The sequence below is a fragment of the Trachurus japonicus genome, chromosome 13 (assembly GCF_045865225.1).
Source record: "Trachurus japonicus isolate A0001 chromosome 13, Traja_1.0".
In the NCBI taxonomy this organism is placed as follows: Eukaryota; Metazoa; Chordata; class Actinopteri; order Carangiformes; family Carangidae; genus Trachurus; species Trachurus japonicus.
In genome coordinates, this window is record NC_140919.1 from 19,892,682 (window position 1) to 19,908,023 (window position 15,342).

The following is a 15,342-nucleotide window of genomic DNA, read 5'->3' on the forward strand; positions in this document are numbered from 1 at the left end:
GACCCAAATGGCAGAGTAAATATAGACCGATCATCCATGATATAGACCCACTTAGCCACTTAACCTAGTCAAGTCCTAACATAAGTAAGTTATGCTTTCCTCTGAAATGTGTCTTGCATATAACAAAGTATCTAAAAACTGTTATTATGTTTCATGATGAGTAGGCTAATAATCTCTGCTGAACACAGTGTTTCGATGTGAGCTTTTTTATACAGTCTATGGGTGTGAGCTGTTGCTGTCAAAATAAAAGCCCCTGAACTCGCCGCCCCTTGTGTCCAGAGCGTCGCAGTCAGTGCGCATGCTCAGTGTAGTAGCCGGTTATGGCGGCGGTGTGTATTTGTCCATGAGGTGGGGGGACGCCTGCTGCTGCTATTTCTGCGGTCTGTGACAGAGCGATACGAGCGAAGCGCTGCCATGGCAGGAGTGTTTGACATTGATTTGGACCAGCCGGAGGAAAATGTCTCCGACGACGAGATTGAGGAGGTACTTTGACCGGAGATGTTGTTGCGGGACTTGTCAGAGCAGAAACTCTTGTGTGCACAGCAGCAGCGGCAGCAGCAGCAGCAGCTAGCTGTTAGCCCGGTAGCCAGCCAGCCAGCCAGCCAGTCAGTCAGTCAGCCACGGAGCCACCGCAGGCCTGCTCTGCAGCCGGAGCTCCCAGGCCTTTTTCCAGCTCGGCTTTAGCCCGGGCTTGTCGCTAATAAAGACGCAGCTGTCATTTGCCCTGCTTTTATTTTTCCTCTATTAGCGTTAAGCAGCGCTGAAAACGCACTGGTCGTTGTCGCTGTCACGTAAAAAAAAAAAAAAAAAGAAGAAGGAAGGAAGAAAAAAAAAACATCGCTGTCATGCTGGAGTTGAGCAAGCGAAGCCTTACTTGGCCAAAGGTGCTGCAGTGATAAATGTGGCTCCGTGTGCAACAGTTTATTTTGGCAAGACTCTGACCGAGTGGGACTGTGTGTGTGGACTGACTGACTGGGGGCTGGCGCCTGCTTGTTTTCCAGAGTCTATAAAGGCAGAAACACAGCTGTAGTACTGCAACAGCAGCAGCAGCATCACTACCATGCTGCACACTGAACCAGAAAATAACACTTAATCAAATCAGGTGTAAACACTGCTCTCTGCACGTGTCAAACTCTAGGATCACATGCTGTCATTGTAATAAATAGATGGTGTAAAATGGTGCAATGTTTTATCTGCTCCCAAACTTATAGCCTACTGCATGTGCATGTGTGTTTAAGATGAGCAACTTTTGACCTTTTGCTGAAAGCCTTGCAACATGTTCATGAAGCACAGATTGAGCAACTGTCACATCAAAGCAGCAGCTCTTGTTTGTCAGTGTCACATCACAGCTTCTGTGTGAAAGTGAAACCAAACACCATGTAAACAGCCTAATATTTAGGCTAAACTTGTTGGACATAACATTTATTTATTAATTAAGCAATTAATTGGTTATCTATGGATTGATTAGTTATTTTAAATGACGTAGTAGAGAAAAATTGCATCCAAGCTGGTGTTTTCAGATGTTGCTCAGCCCATAAATGAACTAAGATATTCACTTTATAAAGATAGAGCAGTGTAGAAAAAGAAAAAAAAAACTTTCTGTAATGAACATTTGATTAATTAATTAATCATAACCCCTCTTAATACAGCAAGTTATGTTATAAATCGTGTACTATTACTATCATGGTGTTTAAAGCTCATATGAACATCAAATAAAAATTACCATTGAAGACTTTTTTTTTTTTTTAAACGCACACACATTAATGACAAACTCAAATTTATTGTGTTTTTCCTTTGAGGAACAGATCAACATCATGGATCAGTGCACTGGATTTGAGTTGTGAGTATTCAGTGTGTCTATCAGTGCCATGATTTTATGACAGTTAATGAAGGGAAACAAGCGTGTGAACATTTTTTTTTTTTTTTTTTAAATGTGTCTCCTCAGCAACATGGACGACTGTGAGAAGATCGAGATATCGGAGGACAACGTCAATCAGGGGACGGAGAACATCAGGCCGGAATGTTTCGAGCTGCTGCGGGTCCTGGGGAAGGGTGGTTACGGAAAGGTACATGTGGTAGAACAAGCTTTTCGAGGGTTCACTGAACATGCATACACACACTCCTGCATACACACACTGGTTTGCTTTTGCCTTTATTTTGTGTGCTGCAGGGTTATTGTGACCTATGTTGTTTCCAGCTTTTCATTTGCTTTTCTAAAAATGTAACTCTCCTCTCTCCTTTCCGCGCAGGTTTTCCAAGTTCGAAAAGTTGTTGGCGCTGCATCAGGCAAAATATTTGCCATGAAAGTTTTAAAAAAGGTACTTCATTTTTTCCCATCGTCAGTGTGCCGACACAAACACAATCCTGCTCAAGTCGCATCGAGCAGTGTGATATACGGCTGCTCTCAATTTGTATCCTGTGAACTTAATTGCACGCTTGTTATTACAAATAAACATTATGGTGCTTCTGTCTGCAAATATTGGCCGTCCTTGAAGCCAGCGGTGGGGTAAGATTTCACTGCTAGTTGGTAGATTGCCATCCGTGCTGCTGTGCTGCAGCATTGGCACTTTAACAGCTCTGCCTGAGCCCATTAGAGACTGCTTGATATTCACACTGCTTCTGCTTGATTGGCTGAAATGACCCCAGTGGCCCTTGAAGACCTGTCAGATTTCAACCAGTCGTTTCAATAAGTTAACCCTCAAACTGGCATATGTTTATCTTGTGAGCTTTGACGAAGGCCTGAAGTGTTGGCAGAGAAGCCTGTATTTCTGAGGCATCTCCGAGGGGGAAATCTGTCCTGACTTGTCCAAGATTCTTATTGTAACATATATTCGACGTTCTTGCATTTAGGCTCAGGAGTGACAGCACTTGACAGCACTTTATCAAGTTTGGGAGAGCTACAGAGCTGTTCAAGCCTGTCGGGTTGGTAATTGGGCAAAAATGTAAAGTTCATCTCTGAAGCTGTATGTCAAAGACAGCGTCTGAGTGAATTCGGATTTTACCCAAAATTTTATGTTTCATCTGTAAGAACTGGGCTGTCTACAGAAAAAGTTTCAATGTTCTTGCATTTTGTGGTTAATTTGAACAACAGCAGCATTGTCTATGGATATTCTCGTTCATCCAGATCATCGTTCTTTTCTGGGCAAATTGAATCGTAGGCAACTGGACTTGTATTTGTCCGGGAAGACAAAGCTCAGACTAGCTAGTGCGGACTAGTGAGACTTGTTGCGTACAAACTGATGAAGCCCCTTGGACAAGAGGCGAAACATCTTCCCAGACAAATACAAGTCCAGTTGCCTGCGATTCAATTTGCCCACAGAAGAACAGCAGCAGTGTTGTAGGATTTAACAGCCACAGTTGCCATTACTATGCCTCAGATTTGTATTTTGTGTAATTGCATGTTTTAGGGAAAATATGTAACACGGTGCTATTATAGAAAAGTTACAGGAGCTGAAAATCCAGAATACAATATACAAATTGTAATCAGCCTGATCAAAAGGTGACATCAAAAAAACTCTTAAGCTTTAAAATCAAACGATGGTGTGGCAGCTTCACTCTGCCTGTTGGAGCTCCATCTGTTGTGGTTGTGATGCTCAAAGACGACATTGTTAGTGACAGGCAGCTCTTTAGCTTTCTGACAGGAGTAGTTGGCAAACAAACAGACCCAGGAGAGGAGAGGAGAGGAGAGGAGACGGGGAGTGTTTGTGGAGAGCTGAGGGAAGAGAAGTGCACATCTCAGACCACAATGATGCCCTGTCTGTTAACATTATTATACTCCATGTCAAAATCTATGTATTTAAAGCTGTTGCATTTCTTTAGGAGAGTAATAATAGGGCAATTTATTACCTACATTAGTTCTGCTTCCCAGATGTTGCACAGCCAAACACTCTCATGCAGGACAAACAGGCGCGCAGCTTGTAGTACAGTGATGTAGCCCGCTGACAGGAATCGTTTTTTGGACTCAATTTGGACAATCTCAGTGTCTGTCCACTGGCTCCAGATGTGTGCTGCTGTTTTCCGCCTCCTCCCGACTAACAGTGATCTGTGTTTCTTTGGGCGGGGGGCACCAGGCTATGATTGTACGCAACGCCAAGGACACAGCCCACACCAAGGCGGAGAGGAACATCCTGGAGGAGGTGAAGCACCCGTTCATCGTCGACCTCATCTACGCCTTCCAGACTGGAGGAAAGCTGTACCTCATCCTGGAGTACCTGAGCGGTCAGTACGAGCTCATACACATCCAGTCAGGAGGATCAGTGCTTTTCTGTGCCCGCGTTAAGAGCATACATTTACTTTCACCTGTACAGGAGGAGAACTTTTCATGCAGCTGGAGAGGGAGGGCATCTTCATGGAGGACACAGCCTGGTGAGACTCCTATTCTCATATTGTCCTGTAGCTGGAATCAAATATCACATGCCCTGTGATGCCGTTTAATTTCTTACCAGACTAATTGTGAAGTATTTGTATAATTTTTTATTTTAGGACACCTCAAACGTAGTTAAACTACATTGTAAATCAGTGCATAATAGGGGTGGGAATCACCAGATGCCCTTCGATATGATATTATCACGATACTTGTGTCTCAATACGATATTATTGTGATATTGAAAATATTGCAATATGCTGCAATATATTGCGACTTATTGGCTTTTTTCAACTGCAAATGATGTCTCCAAATGAAAACTTTGTTAACATCTGTTTTTTCTAAGAAGATAAACTTCTTAGCCGTTCAGATCTATATTTGGCGTCCCTGTATCAATACAATATTGCCTTGCAAAACATCGCAATATTGTATAAGGTATATTAAACTGCAGATAAGTGAAAATAGTCAAAATAAACCTGACCCTGAACATTATACATAATAATAACACATGCATACCTGTTTTTCTCTGTAGTTTCTACCTGGCCGAAATCTCCATGGCTCTGGGCCACCTGCACCAGAAGGGCATCATCTACAGAGACCTAAAGCCTGAGAACATCATGCTCAACAGTCAAGGTGTGTGTCTTTTGTCCAATATTATATCGGTATGCACAGTAGTACAGCACAAGTAGCAGCATAAACGTTTGTGCTGGTTGTGATTTAATACAGATGTACAGTATGTGATGTATCCACCACATTCATTCATGACTGTGTCTGTTTGTGTGATGATTTCCTTCCAGGCCATGTAAAGCTGACCGACTTCGGGTTATGTAAAGAGTCGATTCATGATGGCACAGTGACACACACTTTCTGCGGCACCATCGAGTACATGTAAGCTGAGCTCACTGATTCAGTCTCTTACATACACATATGAATCATTACCTCTCAAGACATGCACTCCTTCACTTCATGCTCATTGATGATCTTTACTGTTTTAACTTAAGTGCATAATCGTTGCAGGGCTCCAGAGATCTTGATGAGGAGCGGACACAACAGAGCAGTGGACTGGTGGAGTCTGGGCGCTCTGATGTACGACATGCTCACAGGAGCGGTCAGTTAAAAAAAACATTGCAACATAAAAATGCTTTCTGATTCACTCTCATTAACGCACCGTTATAAATTATTAATCATAATCTGGCATGTTTGAGCAACCCTGATTTGTTTTTGTGTTTTTTTTTTCACACTGCAGCCGCCGTTCACTGGTGAAAACCGAAAAAAGACCATCGACAAGATCCTGAAGTGCAAGCTCAGCCTCCCGCCCTACCTCACACAAGAAGCCAGAGATCTCCTCAAACGGGTATAATAATAAAAAAAAACAACTAAACATGCAATTGTTGATGTTGTTAATGTGTATCATTGTCTGATATTTGGCTGCTGGTTGTGCAGTTGCTGAAGAGGAACGCCTCAGCACGGCTCGGAGCAGGAGTGGGTGACGCCACAGAGGTGAAGGTAAGAGCAGGAGATCCACCACTGATGTCACTGAGCACTACAACAGAACATACTGAGCTGTGAAGTAAACCAGGGGAAGTATATATGTATGAATGAAGCTTCTTTAGCTGAAATGCTCCATTTTATGGTCCTTTTTTTAGACTCATCCCTTCTTCCGACACATCAACTGGGAGGACTTACTGGCTCGGAAAGTGGAACCTCCCTTCAAACCTTTCTTGGTGAGTATTTGAGGAAAAGACCACAAGGGTTTCTGAAGTGGTTACTTGTGCTTGCAGTTTCAAATGAGAAACTGAAGAATGTTAAATGCTGCAGTTGGATTTCTGTCAGTTCACAATTGATGCTACCCGAGTCGCTCTCATGAGATCACGACAGGGCGTAATTCTGGTGAACTGCTGGGATTAAACCGACCGAGTAAGTTTTCGGTAATTGAAGCCAGGTGTTCTCTGGTTTCAGACGTGCTGATGCATCTGCTCATGTTGCAGCTCCTCACCTGTGTTTGCCTCCCTCTCTTGTCTCTTGTCTGTGCAGCAATCAGCTGAAGACGTGAGTCAGTTCGACTCCAAGTTCACCAGTCAGACGCCTGTCGACAGCCCCGATGACTCAACCCTCAGTGAGAGTGCCAATCAAGCCTTCCTGGTAACTCCCACAACCACAATCTCTCCTCTTTTTTTATCATTAAACATCACCAGCTTCACAGTTTTATGAACTTTTACATGCAAAAACTTAACCCATGTTTACCTCCCGTGTCGTCACTTGTTAGGGTTTCACGTATGTTGCTCCTTCAGTCCTGGGAAGCATCAAAGAAAAGTTCTCGTTCGAGCCAAAAATCCGCTCACCTCGACGGATCGGGGGAAGCCCAAGAACACCTCTCAGGTACGTGAACACATCCTGCTGCAGCTGGCACTCCAGACACACACTCATGTTTTAGTTGAGGTGAGACCTGGCATCACTTTGCTGGTATGAATTTTAATATGTTTTTCCTTTACAGTTCATATCAATGAGTTGACTATATCTGTGGTTTAGCCACCACATTCTCAGAAACACAGGTTGTAATGCACCTCTGTGAGATCTCCCCTGTTTTATTTATTTCAGTCCAGTCAAATACTCAGGGGACTGCTGGCCCCGGAGCCCTCTCCTCACCAGCGGAGGACCGAGCGTCCTCCAGTCTCCTCAGGACCAGGCCATGGAACTGTCCACCCCAGAGCAGATGGACGTCACAACCAGCTCCGAGGCCTCGGCCCCTCTTCCCATCCGTCAGCCCACTGGGGTCAACCATGGTCAGATGAAGCAGCAAGCCTATCCCGTCGTAGCCAAACGGCCCGAACATCTACGTATGAACCTATGACCCACCACGCCTCGTTAGGAGAGTTTATTTCTTGACTCTTTTTTTTTTTTCTCTTTATTTTCTTTATTGATATTTTTTAAGAAACAAAGCAAAAAGATATGGATGCTAGAGACAATGAAAATCAAAACTTGCACATCCGCACACTACATATACTTTCACAAGCTGGAGTTTGTGCGTCGGTCTGGGACTCGGGCGTGCTGCAGTGAAGAGCTACCAACGACATCACCATCTCACCACTTCTCCCCTGACACCTCAGGTCCTCAGGACCTTTGTCTTCTGACACCCCCCCCCCCTCCTCCTTATGCCCTGAACCCTCTTTCTCAGATGAGCTACCTGGACTGGAAATCTTTTGAGGATCTTTTGTGTCATTGTGAAATCAAAGGCGATAATTTATCTCACAGTATGCAAGCAATTAAATTGCTGCCGGTCCACTGTACAAGATGACGTCCAGAGTGCTTTGTGCTATGAGTGAATGCCATTGGGAGATTCTGACAGTATTTCAGACTAAAGTGCTTCCTGGCTCTAAATCAAATTATAAGAATTAGGCTCATGATTGAAAAAGATCAAAGAAAATCATCATTGAGCAGCAGACAAGCAGAGGTTGTGGTACTGACTAATATAGCTTTATGTCTTACGGTGTTCTGCAGAATGGTTGCATTAACTGTGCTATACATCAGTGATGAATCAGAGAGCCTCAATTAAAGAAGGAAAAAAAACCTCTTGACTTTTTTACATTCTTTGAGCATTGGTGTTGTGGATGACTTGTGGAATGGCTTATTTGATGTGGGATCCATACTTCAATTATATGCTCTTCAGGCGTACTTCACTATGGGATGTATCACTGGAATAAATTGGCATCACCAGACATAAATCAGCTTGATGCAACGTAAACTTGACTCACTTAACCATCATCACCCCAATCGTCAAACTGATCTCGGTGCTGCTTTGTGTGACAAACCCCAAACCCCCTCCGACCCCCTAGCCTCCGTCTGGCCACGCAGGAGAGTTGGACCCCATCCGACCCCCTGGAGTGAATTCAGACTGGGAGAACGAACGGAGCACCAGTTGATCTGGACACCGTCTGCAGTTGTGGGAGGAGGGGGGGGGGGGTTGTAATGCTCCAGAAAACTCGGGGCAACATTTGCAGCCTCTTGCATCAGCATTCACTTGTTTAGGAGGGAAGTTTTAGAGTTCCCGAAAAGCAAGGAAAATTCTAATAAAATGCAAAAAAATTCAAAGCGCATTGTGTTTTTTGTATATGTCGATAGTCATCTGTTGTCAAAGTGTCAGGGAAAAACAACCTCACAAATGTGCATTTTTTTTTATTACATATAAGATTTGCTTCAAATCTGATCAACATTGCATCCTATGAATCTCAAAAATCATCACGTTCTGCATGTTTCTCGCTATAAAGTCACCCTGTTGGGGATTTGGACTCATCGTAAACAAAAATTGTGCGAAATAGAAAAAGAAAAAGAAGAAACATTTCAATTAGAGTTATGAGGTACCATTATGGGATAAATTAAAAACAGATTTTCCTGTAACTGAAGTAACAGCAGTTCACCACCACAGAAGAGCCAATTTAGTGGACGAATATGAAACCCCAGTTTAAGAATTTATAAAAAACTAAAGCAAATGTTGCACAAATGATAAGTCTATGATAACATTTTCAAAATAAAAACAAAATCCAAACAGCAAACACAGTGCCCTGTTAATGGCAGAGAGGCTCTCAGGATGAGGTGTTGTCATGTAACTGGCACCAATGAAACACGAAAGGCCCGATAAACATCACAGCAAAAGTAGGCAAAGGAATCTGTAATTATACAAAGTGATTAAAAAAACCCATGATCCTCTTTCTTTACAGCAACCTAGATTGTGCACTTCAACATTTACATGACAGAGCAGTTGGATTTTCACTGGCTTTCAGAGAAAATACTGTAACATTCACTTCTATGTACAATATGCAAAACCTAAGCAGAACATTTGCTCATCAAGTTTCTCACCAGGCTGCTGGTCTGGGATCTCATTTATTTTGTGGGAAATAAATTTAGTGATTTTTTTTTCTTTTATAGGCCACAGCAAATTATAAAACCCTAAATCTGCCAGTAAGGCTTAAATTATGTGCTATTGAGGTTCATTAAAACTTCCTGTCTAGAACCAGGGAAGCTTCATACCTGCTTAACCCAGTGACGCTCACTTCTGACTGGCCTCAAAGACGCACCACGATAGGCTTCATAGATATTAAGATATTTAAATCAGTCTGTGCATCTGCTGTAATTATCTGCTGCATTATGAATCTGCATCCAGGATACTGGCCTCTCACATACATTGTATCATAACAGCAGACTCTGTGACACCTGCATGGACTCTCAATAAAACTCATTACCAACCAGAAGCCTTATTCATAACCAAGGTGTTTTAACAGTTAAAGCTGTGCTGTCATATATTACTACTGATGATCTGACTTGGCCCAACGATGGGTAAAGCTAATATATAATTAAGGAACGTCTGGAAAAATAAATGATTGCTCCAACAAAAAAAATCTTCATTGGTGTCATGGTTATATAATATGCATAAATCACTGTGCAAAGTAAATTCTTCAACAGGAATGTGTACCGAGTTTCAGACTCTGGTATGTGAATTAAAAAAAAGAGAAATAACGGAAATAATAATAATGTGTAAATAACTACAGTATAATATGACAACTGCATCCTCAAATGACCGTTACATTCCCTGCCTTGATTATTTAACAGTTCAGATGAGCTCACATGGGTTTGACTCTTTGCTGGATGTTTTCAAAGGCACAAAAACTTGAAAGGAAAAAAAAAAAAACACTAACATAAGATATAATGATCGTTTTTTAAAAAGTTGGTACGGATCAGTCAAAAAGCAAATGAAGTTCTTCTGATTTGGATTACCAGATGGTTTGAGTTTAACAGTATTACGACAGTGCAGATAGTTTGAGCCCAGAAAATGAAGATATCTCAGATATATCACTTTTATTCACACGTCCTATTTCACTATGTCAGTGCTCCTGCATCGTTGACCTAAATACCAAAGTGAGGCTGCAGAATTAGAGACACTGCAGAGTCACTTTTGACTCAGATGAATTGTAGATGTTTGTTAAGTGTGCGGAGACTTTGACTGACACGGTTCGTTCAGATGAGTAGGTTTCCTTGTCTTTTCCCTTCAGTGTCCTTTAATATAGAATAAACAACCACAGGCCAGAGAGATAAACATGAGTGTGACGTATCGAGTGTTTGCTAAAATCCCTTTTACGAGGTTTCTAAACATTGAAGGGCTCTTTCAGGAGGTTATATTTCCTGCTGTTTGTCTTTGGATGATTAAAAAGTATCAAACCCAACCATCAGGTGATCCATTCAAGTTAAAACATACAAACAAAGTACTCTTTGACCTGCTCTGGTTCTGGTGAAGCTATTTCAAGCAGCAGAATGAGGTTTAAGCAAAAAAAACAAAAAAACCCCCGACAATTTGAAAATTTTCTACACAAGGTTTTCACCAGTCGAAGCAGTTGATTTTAGTTTTCAGGAGGACACCGTTACAAGAATTGTGTGTTTCTTCAGATTTATGTACGTCAGGGAGACAGAGGCAAGAGTGCGTGGGAGCGGGTTGTTTTTCTGAAAAGAGCAGCTAAAGCAGGACCAGGTAAACTAAACCAGACGGATGAGGATGGAATGAGAGTATGTCCAGCATTGAGCTGTTGTTTCTGTGTTTTGGAGCAGTATATGGAGAGATCCAGTGCATCAGGAGGAGTCTGTGGTGCTGCTGCTGACGATTGGACTGGTGTCACTGCTGCAGTCTGCACCTCCAGGCTGCTGGGCTCTCGTCCTGCAGCCGCCTCATTTTCTTCCCTAGCCAAACCCACCAGGCCAAACCAATCACAACACACACCACCGACTCCACATAGTAGCCGTCCAGTGTCGTCACGCAAGCTCCGCCTTCCTTAACACACAGCTGGAGATGAGAAGAGAGACAAAAAGAAGAACAGTCATTTAAACACTTTCTGGATTAGAACACCTTCTTTGCTTGGATGTATATTATCTAGTTTGTGAATGAATTCTTTGTAACAAGGGGTAGACAGTATAAGTTGGCTTCTCTCTGCCCCCTTTCATTCAAGAGTTACAGTATTGTCATTATTTTTATGAGTTTTATTTTTTATTTTTTGTTTTTATGCTCGATAAATGAATGAAATAAATAAATAAACTAAACTATACTAAACTAAAACATACTGCACTCAGTTTGGCTGTATCCTCTCCACTGCTCACTCACCCCTGCCTCCTCTGGAGAGCCGCAGCTCTGGCCCGCGGCCCCCTGGCACTCCTTGGAGGTCAGTGGATCCACCATCCACAGGGCCACGGTGGAGGGCCAGTTTCCCCCCAGGTTAGTGACTGTGTTCAGCAGCGTCATGTAGGTCCCACCAATGAGCGGGTCGCTAACTTTGGCATGGAAGGCCATGCAGGCCACGTACATACTATACAACGCCACCTGGAATTAAAACAACCTAAGTTAAAGATGAACAACTCTCAAAGAAACAGTTAAAAAATAAACAATACTGCTTTTTCAGCTTCTTGTTGTTTTTTGCATACCTAGGCAAAACAACGATCAGATACAACAAATATCACAATACAATCTCCTGCTGATATTTTCTGTTGCACAGTGACATCTGGAGGCAGAGTTAGGAAATAATGTTATCAATAAACTGGGTAACAGAGATAGATTTGACAGAGCACTGTCTAAAAAAAATAACAAGAATAAGTAATGCATTTTGTTTTTGTCTAGTGTTTGAAATGACACAGTTGTACAAACAACATAAAAATAGCCCGGTCACAGCAGACATTTTGACTTGCTGTACTTGAGAAGGTAGGTAATACTAATAGCGATGGCTGTTAATTCATGAGTGTGACAGTGAGACAGTATGTAAAACGCCAGTACCCTGAAATGAAACAGCTAAATGCAAATTTCATATCATCTGTGCTTTTCCTAATGTGAAATGTCAAACTCAACTCAAAGAAACCTCGAGCAGACCTGAAAATGTCACATACCAGAGACTGAAGTATAGGATGAAAACAGGAGAAAGTAACAATAATAATAATACTAATTGGTAATAATGACAGAGGAATAACAAACCTGATGCACTGCGTAGCTCAGCAGCACTACACTGTAGTAGTAAACAGGGAACTCTCCATCTTGTTTTACAGAGGAAGTCCACCACACCAGCAGAGCGTACTCCAGGCCTATCAGCAACCTGAAACCGCGAACAACCCTTTTTAGTTTACTGAATGTGTGTGTATACGTGGGTTATTGTGTGTGTGCCTGTGTGTTTGTGTGTCACAACCTAAAGGGAAAGGCCTTATAGAAGACGTCCAGAGGTCGCGGCCCTGCTGTGTATTTACTGATGATGACTGGTAGGAGGATCTGCAGAGGCACCATGGGCACCGCCAACAGTGCAAGCTGCTCCTTGGGAACTCCGGCCTCCACCAGCTTCAGGCCTGTCACAGCATCCGCTGCAGAGAAACCAATCTGACACACAAGAGAAAACATTCAGTTGACATTACAGTATCCAATTTCAACGGCAAATATTTACAAGGAAATGCTCACTTACCTTGGCAGTGAGGAGCAGGACGCAGAAGGTGAAGACTGTGGGCATCTTGATAATAGAGAACAGCAACTGGTAGGTTTCCGTAACACTCTGTGTCTCCTCCTGGACTCTCCTCTTTCCTTTGCCGTGCTCATTTTCACTTTTAAAAATGGCTACCAGTGTCGTGGAAACCAGGAACACCATTCCCCAAAAGAACAAGAAGTCTGCAGCAGGGCAACAGAAAAAAAGCATCACAAAACCGACTTTATTCAACTTTAAATTACTCTTATCTGGTACTTTATTAGAAAAGTTATTAGTTGTCTTTGTAGTCCAACAGGTGTGGGATAGGAAATACCTGACAGGGTAACAATGCCGGTGTCCTTGGGCTCTGTTCTGAGGTATTTGTTGCAGAAATCAGCCGACTCCAGAGCCAGAAAGAGCACATTCCCCAGGAAGTAGCCAGCAGTCTGGCCTACAGAGTTGCACGTCGACGCATAACCCACATTTTCCCTAGATAACATGGTCAGGGCCCAGCCATCCACAGCTATATCCTACATGTACAGAGAAGGGAGAGCAAACGGAAGATGGGAAACTATCCATTTGAATTTATAGCTTTCTTGATATATCTCAGTGTTTACGACTTCCTACCTGTGTGGCTGCCAGGAAGGCGAGCATAAAGAAGACTCCGGTGAGTGTCACCACTTTTGGTCCTCCCTCGCTCTGCAGCAGTGAATTGACCGTTAGAGACAGGTAGAGCATGAAGAGGCCCAGCAGGTACTGTGTGGGCACCAGCCATGACTTCCTGTAGACAGAGAGAGGGAGGTGGAGGTGGGCATTGAAACAATTAACAAAAGCAAGCAAATAAAAACAGCCAAGAATGCAGATGATATCCAAAGTTTCTTACCTTCTACCAAACCTGCTGAAGTAGAGAGCATCCACCAGTGGTGCCCAGAGAAGCTTGAGGCTGAACGGCCAGAAGACGAAGCTGAAGAAGGCTTGGTCTTTGTAGCTGACGCTCTTGCTCTGTAAGATCAGAGGGATGCTGCCGGCCAGTCCCAGAGGAATCCCCTGCAGCACATAGAGGAACAGGAGAAGCGACACGTTGCCCAGCTCTGCGCGGATCCCGGGCTGGACTCTGTGCCTCCTCTCCTCCAGATCCGACCCACTGATCAGACCCTCCGCCTCCTCCTCGACGTCTCGATCGGAGGTACTCATCTCTCCCCTTCTCATGCTCTCATTCGGGAGGGCCGTGCCCCCCACCTTCCTCTGCCGTCCGTTTTTGTGCGTGACCACATGTGAGGGCTCCATGTTGGAGCAGGGGGCATCAAACCTGCTGTGCCCTCAGCAAATCTGAAGACAAAGAAAGAAGAGACAACAGCTGAACGGACTGCTGATTTACTTCAAGTCTCTGAAATAATAATCATCATCATCATCATCATCATTGTCCACAATGTGGAAATTTGTCTTCGGCTTCACAAATTGTCACATAATAAAAAACACAATAAATAAGTTACACATCATTCAATACACATAACAATAATGAACAGTACTGCTACAATGGATATCCTGTATCATTTGAATCCCACTCAGATTAAAAATGATAATGAAGCAGAGCTGTACAGAAAATAAATACATTATTTAACAGCCATGAAAGAAATAACCTAATCAATAGCTGCTTTCTACTCATGTTACACACTTGATATCTGTTTGCAGACAAACCAAAAGTTATGACAGACGGTCACTAATGAGCTGAAAAGTGACATGTGAGCACTTGACTGTGTTGACTTAAAAACGGGCTTGTTCATCACAATAAAAAGACGAACTCAATGTCAAGTGCGTGAATGATTCTCAAACACATGCACAGATTGAAAGAGAGCAATTAAAGCAAATTATAGTGTAGTTAGCAGCTGTCACCTTCAAACGACCATGTCTGGCGCTGTGTTAAATTTAAAAAAAAAAAAAAAAAAAAAAGGACAACATATACGGTGAAATTGATATTTCGCTATATCACAACAGAACACGTATAAAGACGTAAAATAAAAAAAGGGACAGATCTACAGAATTAAAAGTGGAAATGAAAGCAGACAGGACAGAGAGTGGATGAACTCATGCATACCTGCTGGTGATGACAACATGCCAAATCAACACAAACACAAAGAGCTGAATCTACACCGGAAATCACATTTATTCACTCGCAAAGTTGCGGCGGCGGCTGAAGATAGAGACAGAGAGAGAGGAAAGCAGAGAGAGTCAGTCTACCGTTTTACTCAAGACAGGTTACATCGGTGAACATCAACACAGGAGAGAAGCAGGAAGTGCGGAGCGTGCGACGTCCAAATGTGTCCGGCGCCTACAGCTGACGTGTCAAAAGCACGAGTGAATTGTGTCCCCCCTTCAACGCAAATACACGTCTGTCATAAAACATAAATAGGATGAATAAATGAGAAACATAGGCTACAGCCAATGTAGAGAAATTTAAACAGCGACACACTAGAGGAAGTATGGTATCACAGTTAAATAAATCAAGTA

General features: G+C 42.9%; 2 protein-coding genes across 4 annotated transcripts; one reads left to right on the plus strand and one right to left on the minus strand.

Moving 5' to 3' along the window:
• Window positions 1-304: 304 nt before the first annotated feature.
• rps6kb1b (ribosomal protein S6 kinase B1b) lies at window positions 305-9,756 on the plus strand. Of its 2 annotated transcripts, none has more exons than XM_085795300.1 (15): window positions 305-483; window positions 1,800-1,840; window positions 1,946-2,066; window positions 2,250-2,318; window positions 4,071-4,218; window positions 4,308-4,365; window positions 4,896-4,996; window positions 5,161-5,251; window positions 5,381-5,471; window positions 5,610-5,717; window positions 5,807-5,869; window positions 6,010-6,087; window positions 6,398-6,505; window positions 6,630-6,742; window positions 6,962-9,756. In XM_085795300.1, exons 1-15 carry the CDS (start codon window positions 415-417, stop codon window positions 7,212-7,214), a joined length of 1,512 nt encoding a protein of 503 aa, XP_085651426.1. In that variant the 5' UTR covers window positions 305-414; the 3' UTR covers window positions 7,215-9,756. The 2 variants fall into 2 exon arrangements, with proteins under 2 accessions (XP_085651426.1, XP_085651427.1); XM_085795301.1 differs by having other exon boundaries at window positions 1,806-1,840; window positions 6,962-7,290.
• A 479-nt stretch (window positions 9,757-10,235) lies between these two features.
• Window positions 10,236-15,133, minus strand: slc33a1 (solute carrier family 33 member 1). 2 transcript variants are annotated; one of them, XM_085795298.1, is made up of 9 exons: window positions 15,073-15,133; window positions 13,718-14,163; window positions 13,462-13,615; window positions 13,169-13,364; window positions 12,838-13,037; window positions 12,571-12,755; window positions 12,363-12,480; window positions 11,505-11,720; window positions 10,236-11,189 (listed from the first exon to the last, which is right to left on the minus strand). In XM_085795298.1, exons 2-9 carry the CDS (start codon window positions 14,119-14,121, stop codon window positions 11,022-11,024), a joined length of 1,641 nt encoding a protein of 546 aa, XP_085651424.1. In that variant the 5' UTR covers window positions 14,122-14,163; window positions 15,073-15,133; the 3' UTR covers window positions 10,236-11,021. The 2 variants fall into 2 exon arrangements, with proteins under 2 accessions (XP_085651424.1, XP_085651425.1); XM_085795299.1 differs by having other exon boundaries at window positions 14,930-15,133.
• Window positions 15,134-15,342: the final 209 nt, after the last annotated feature.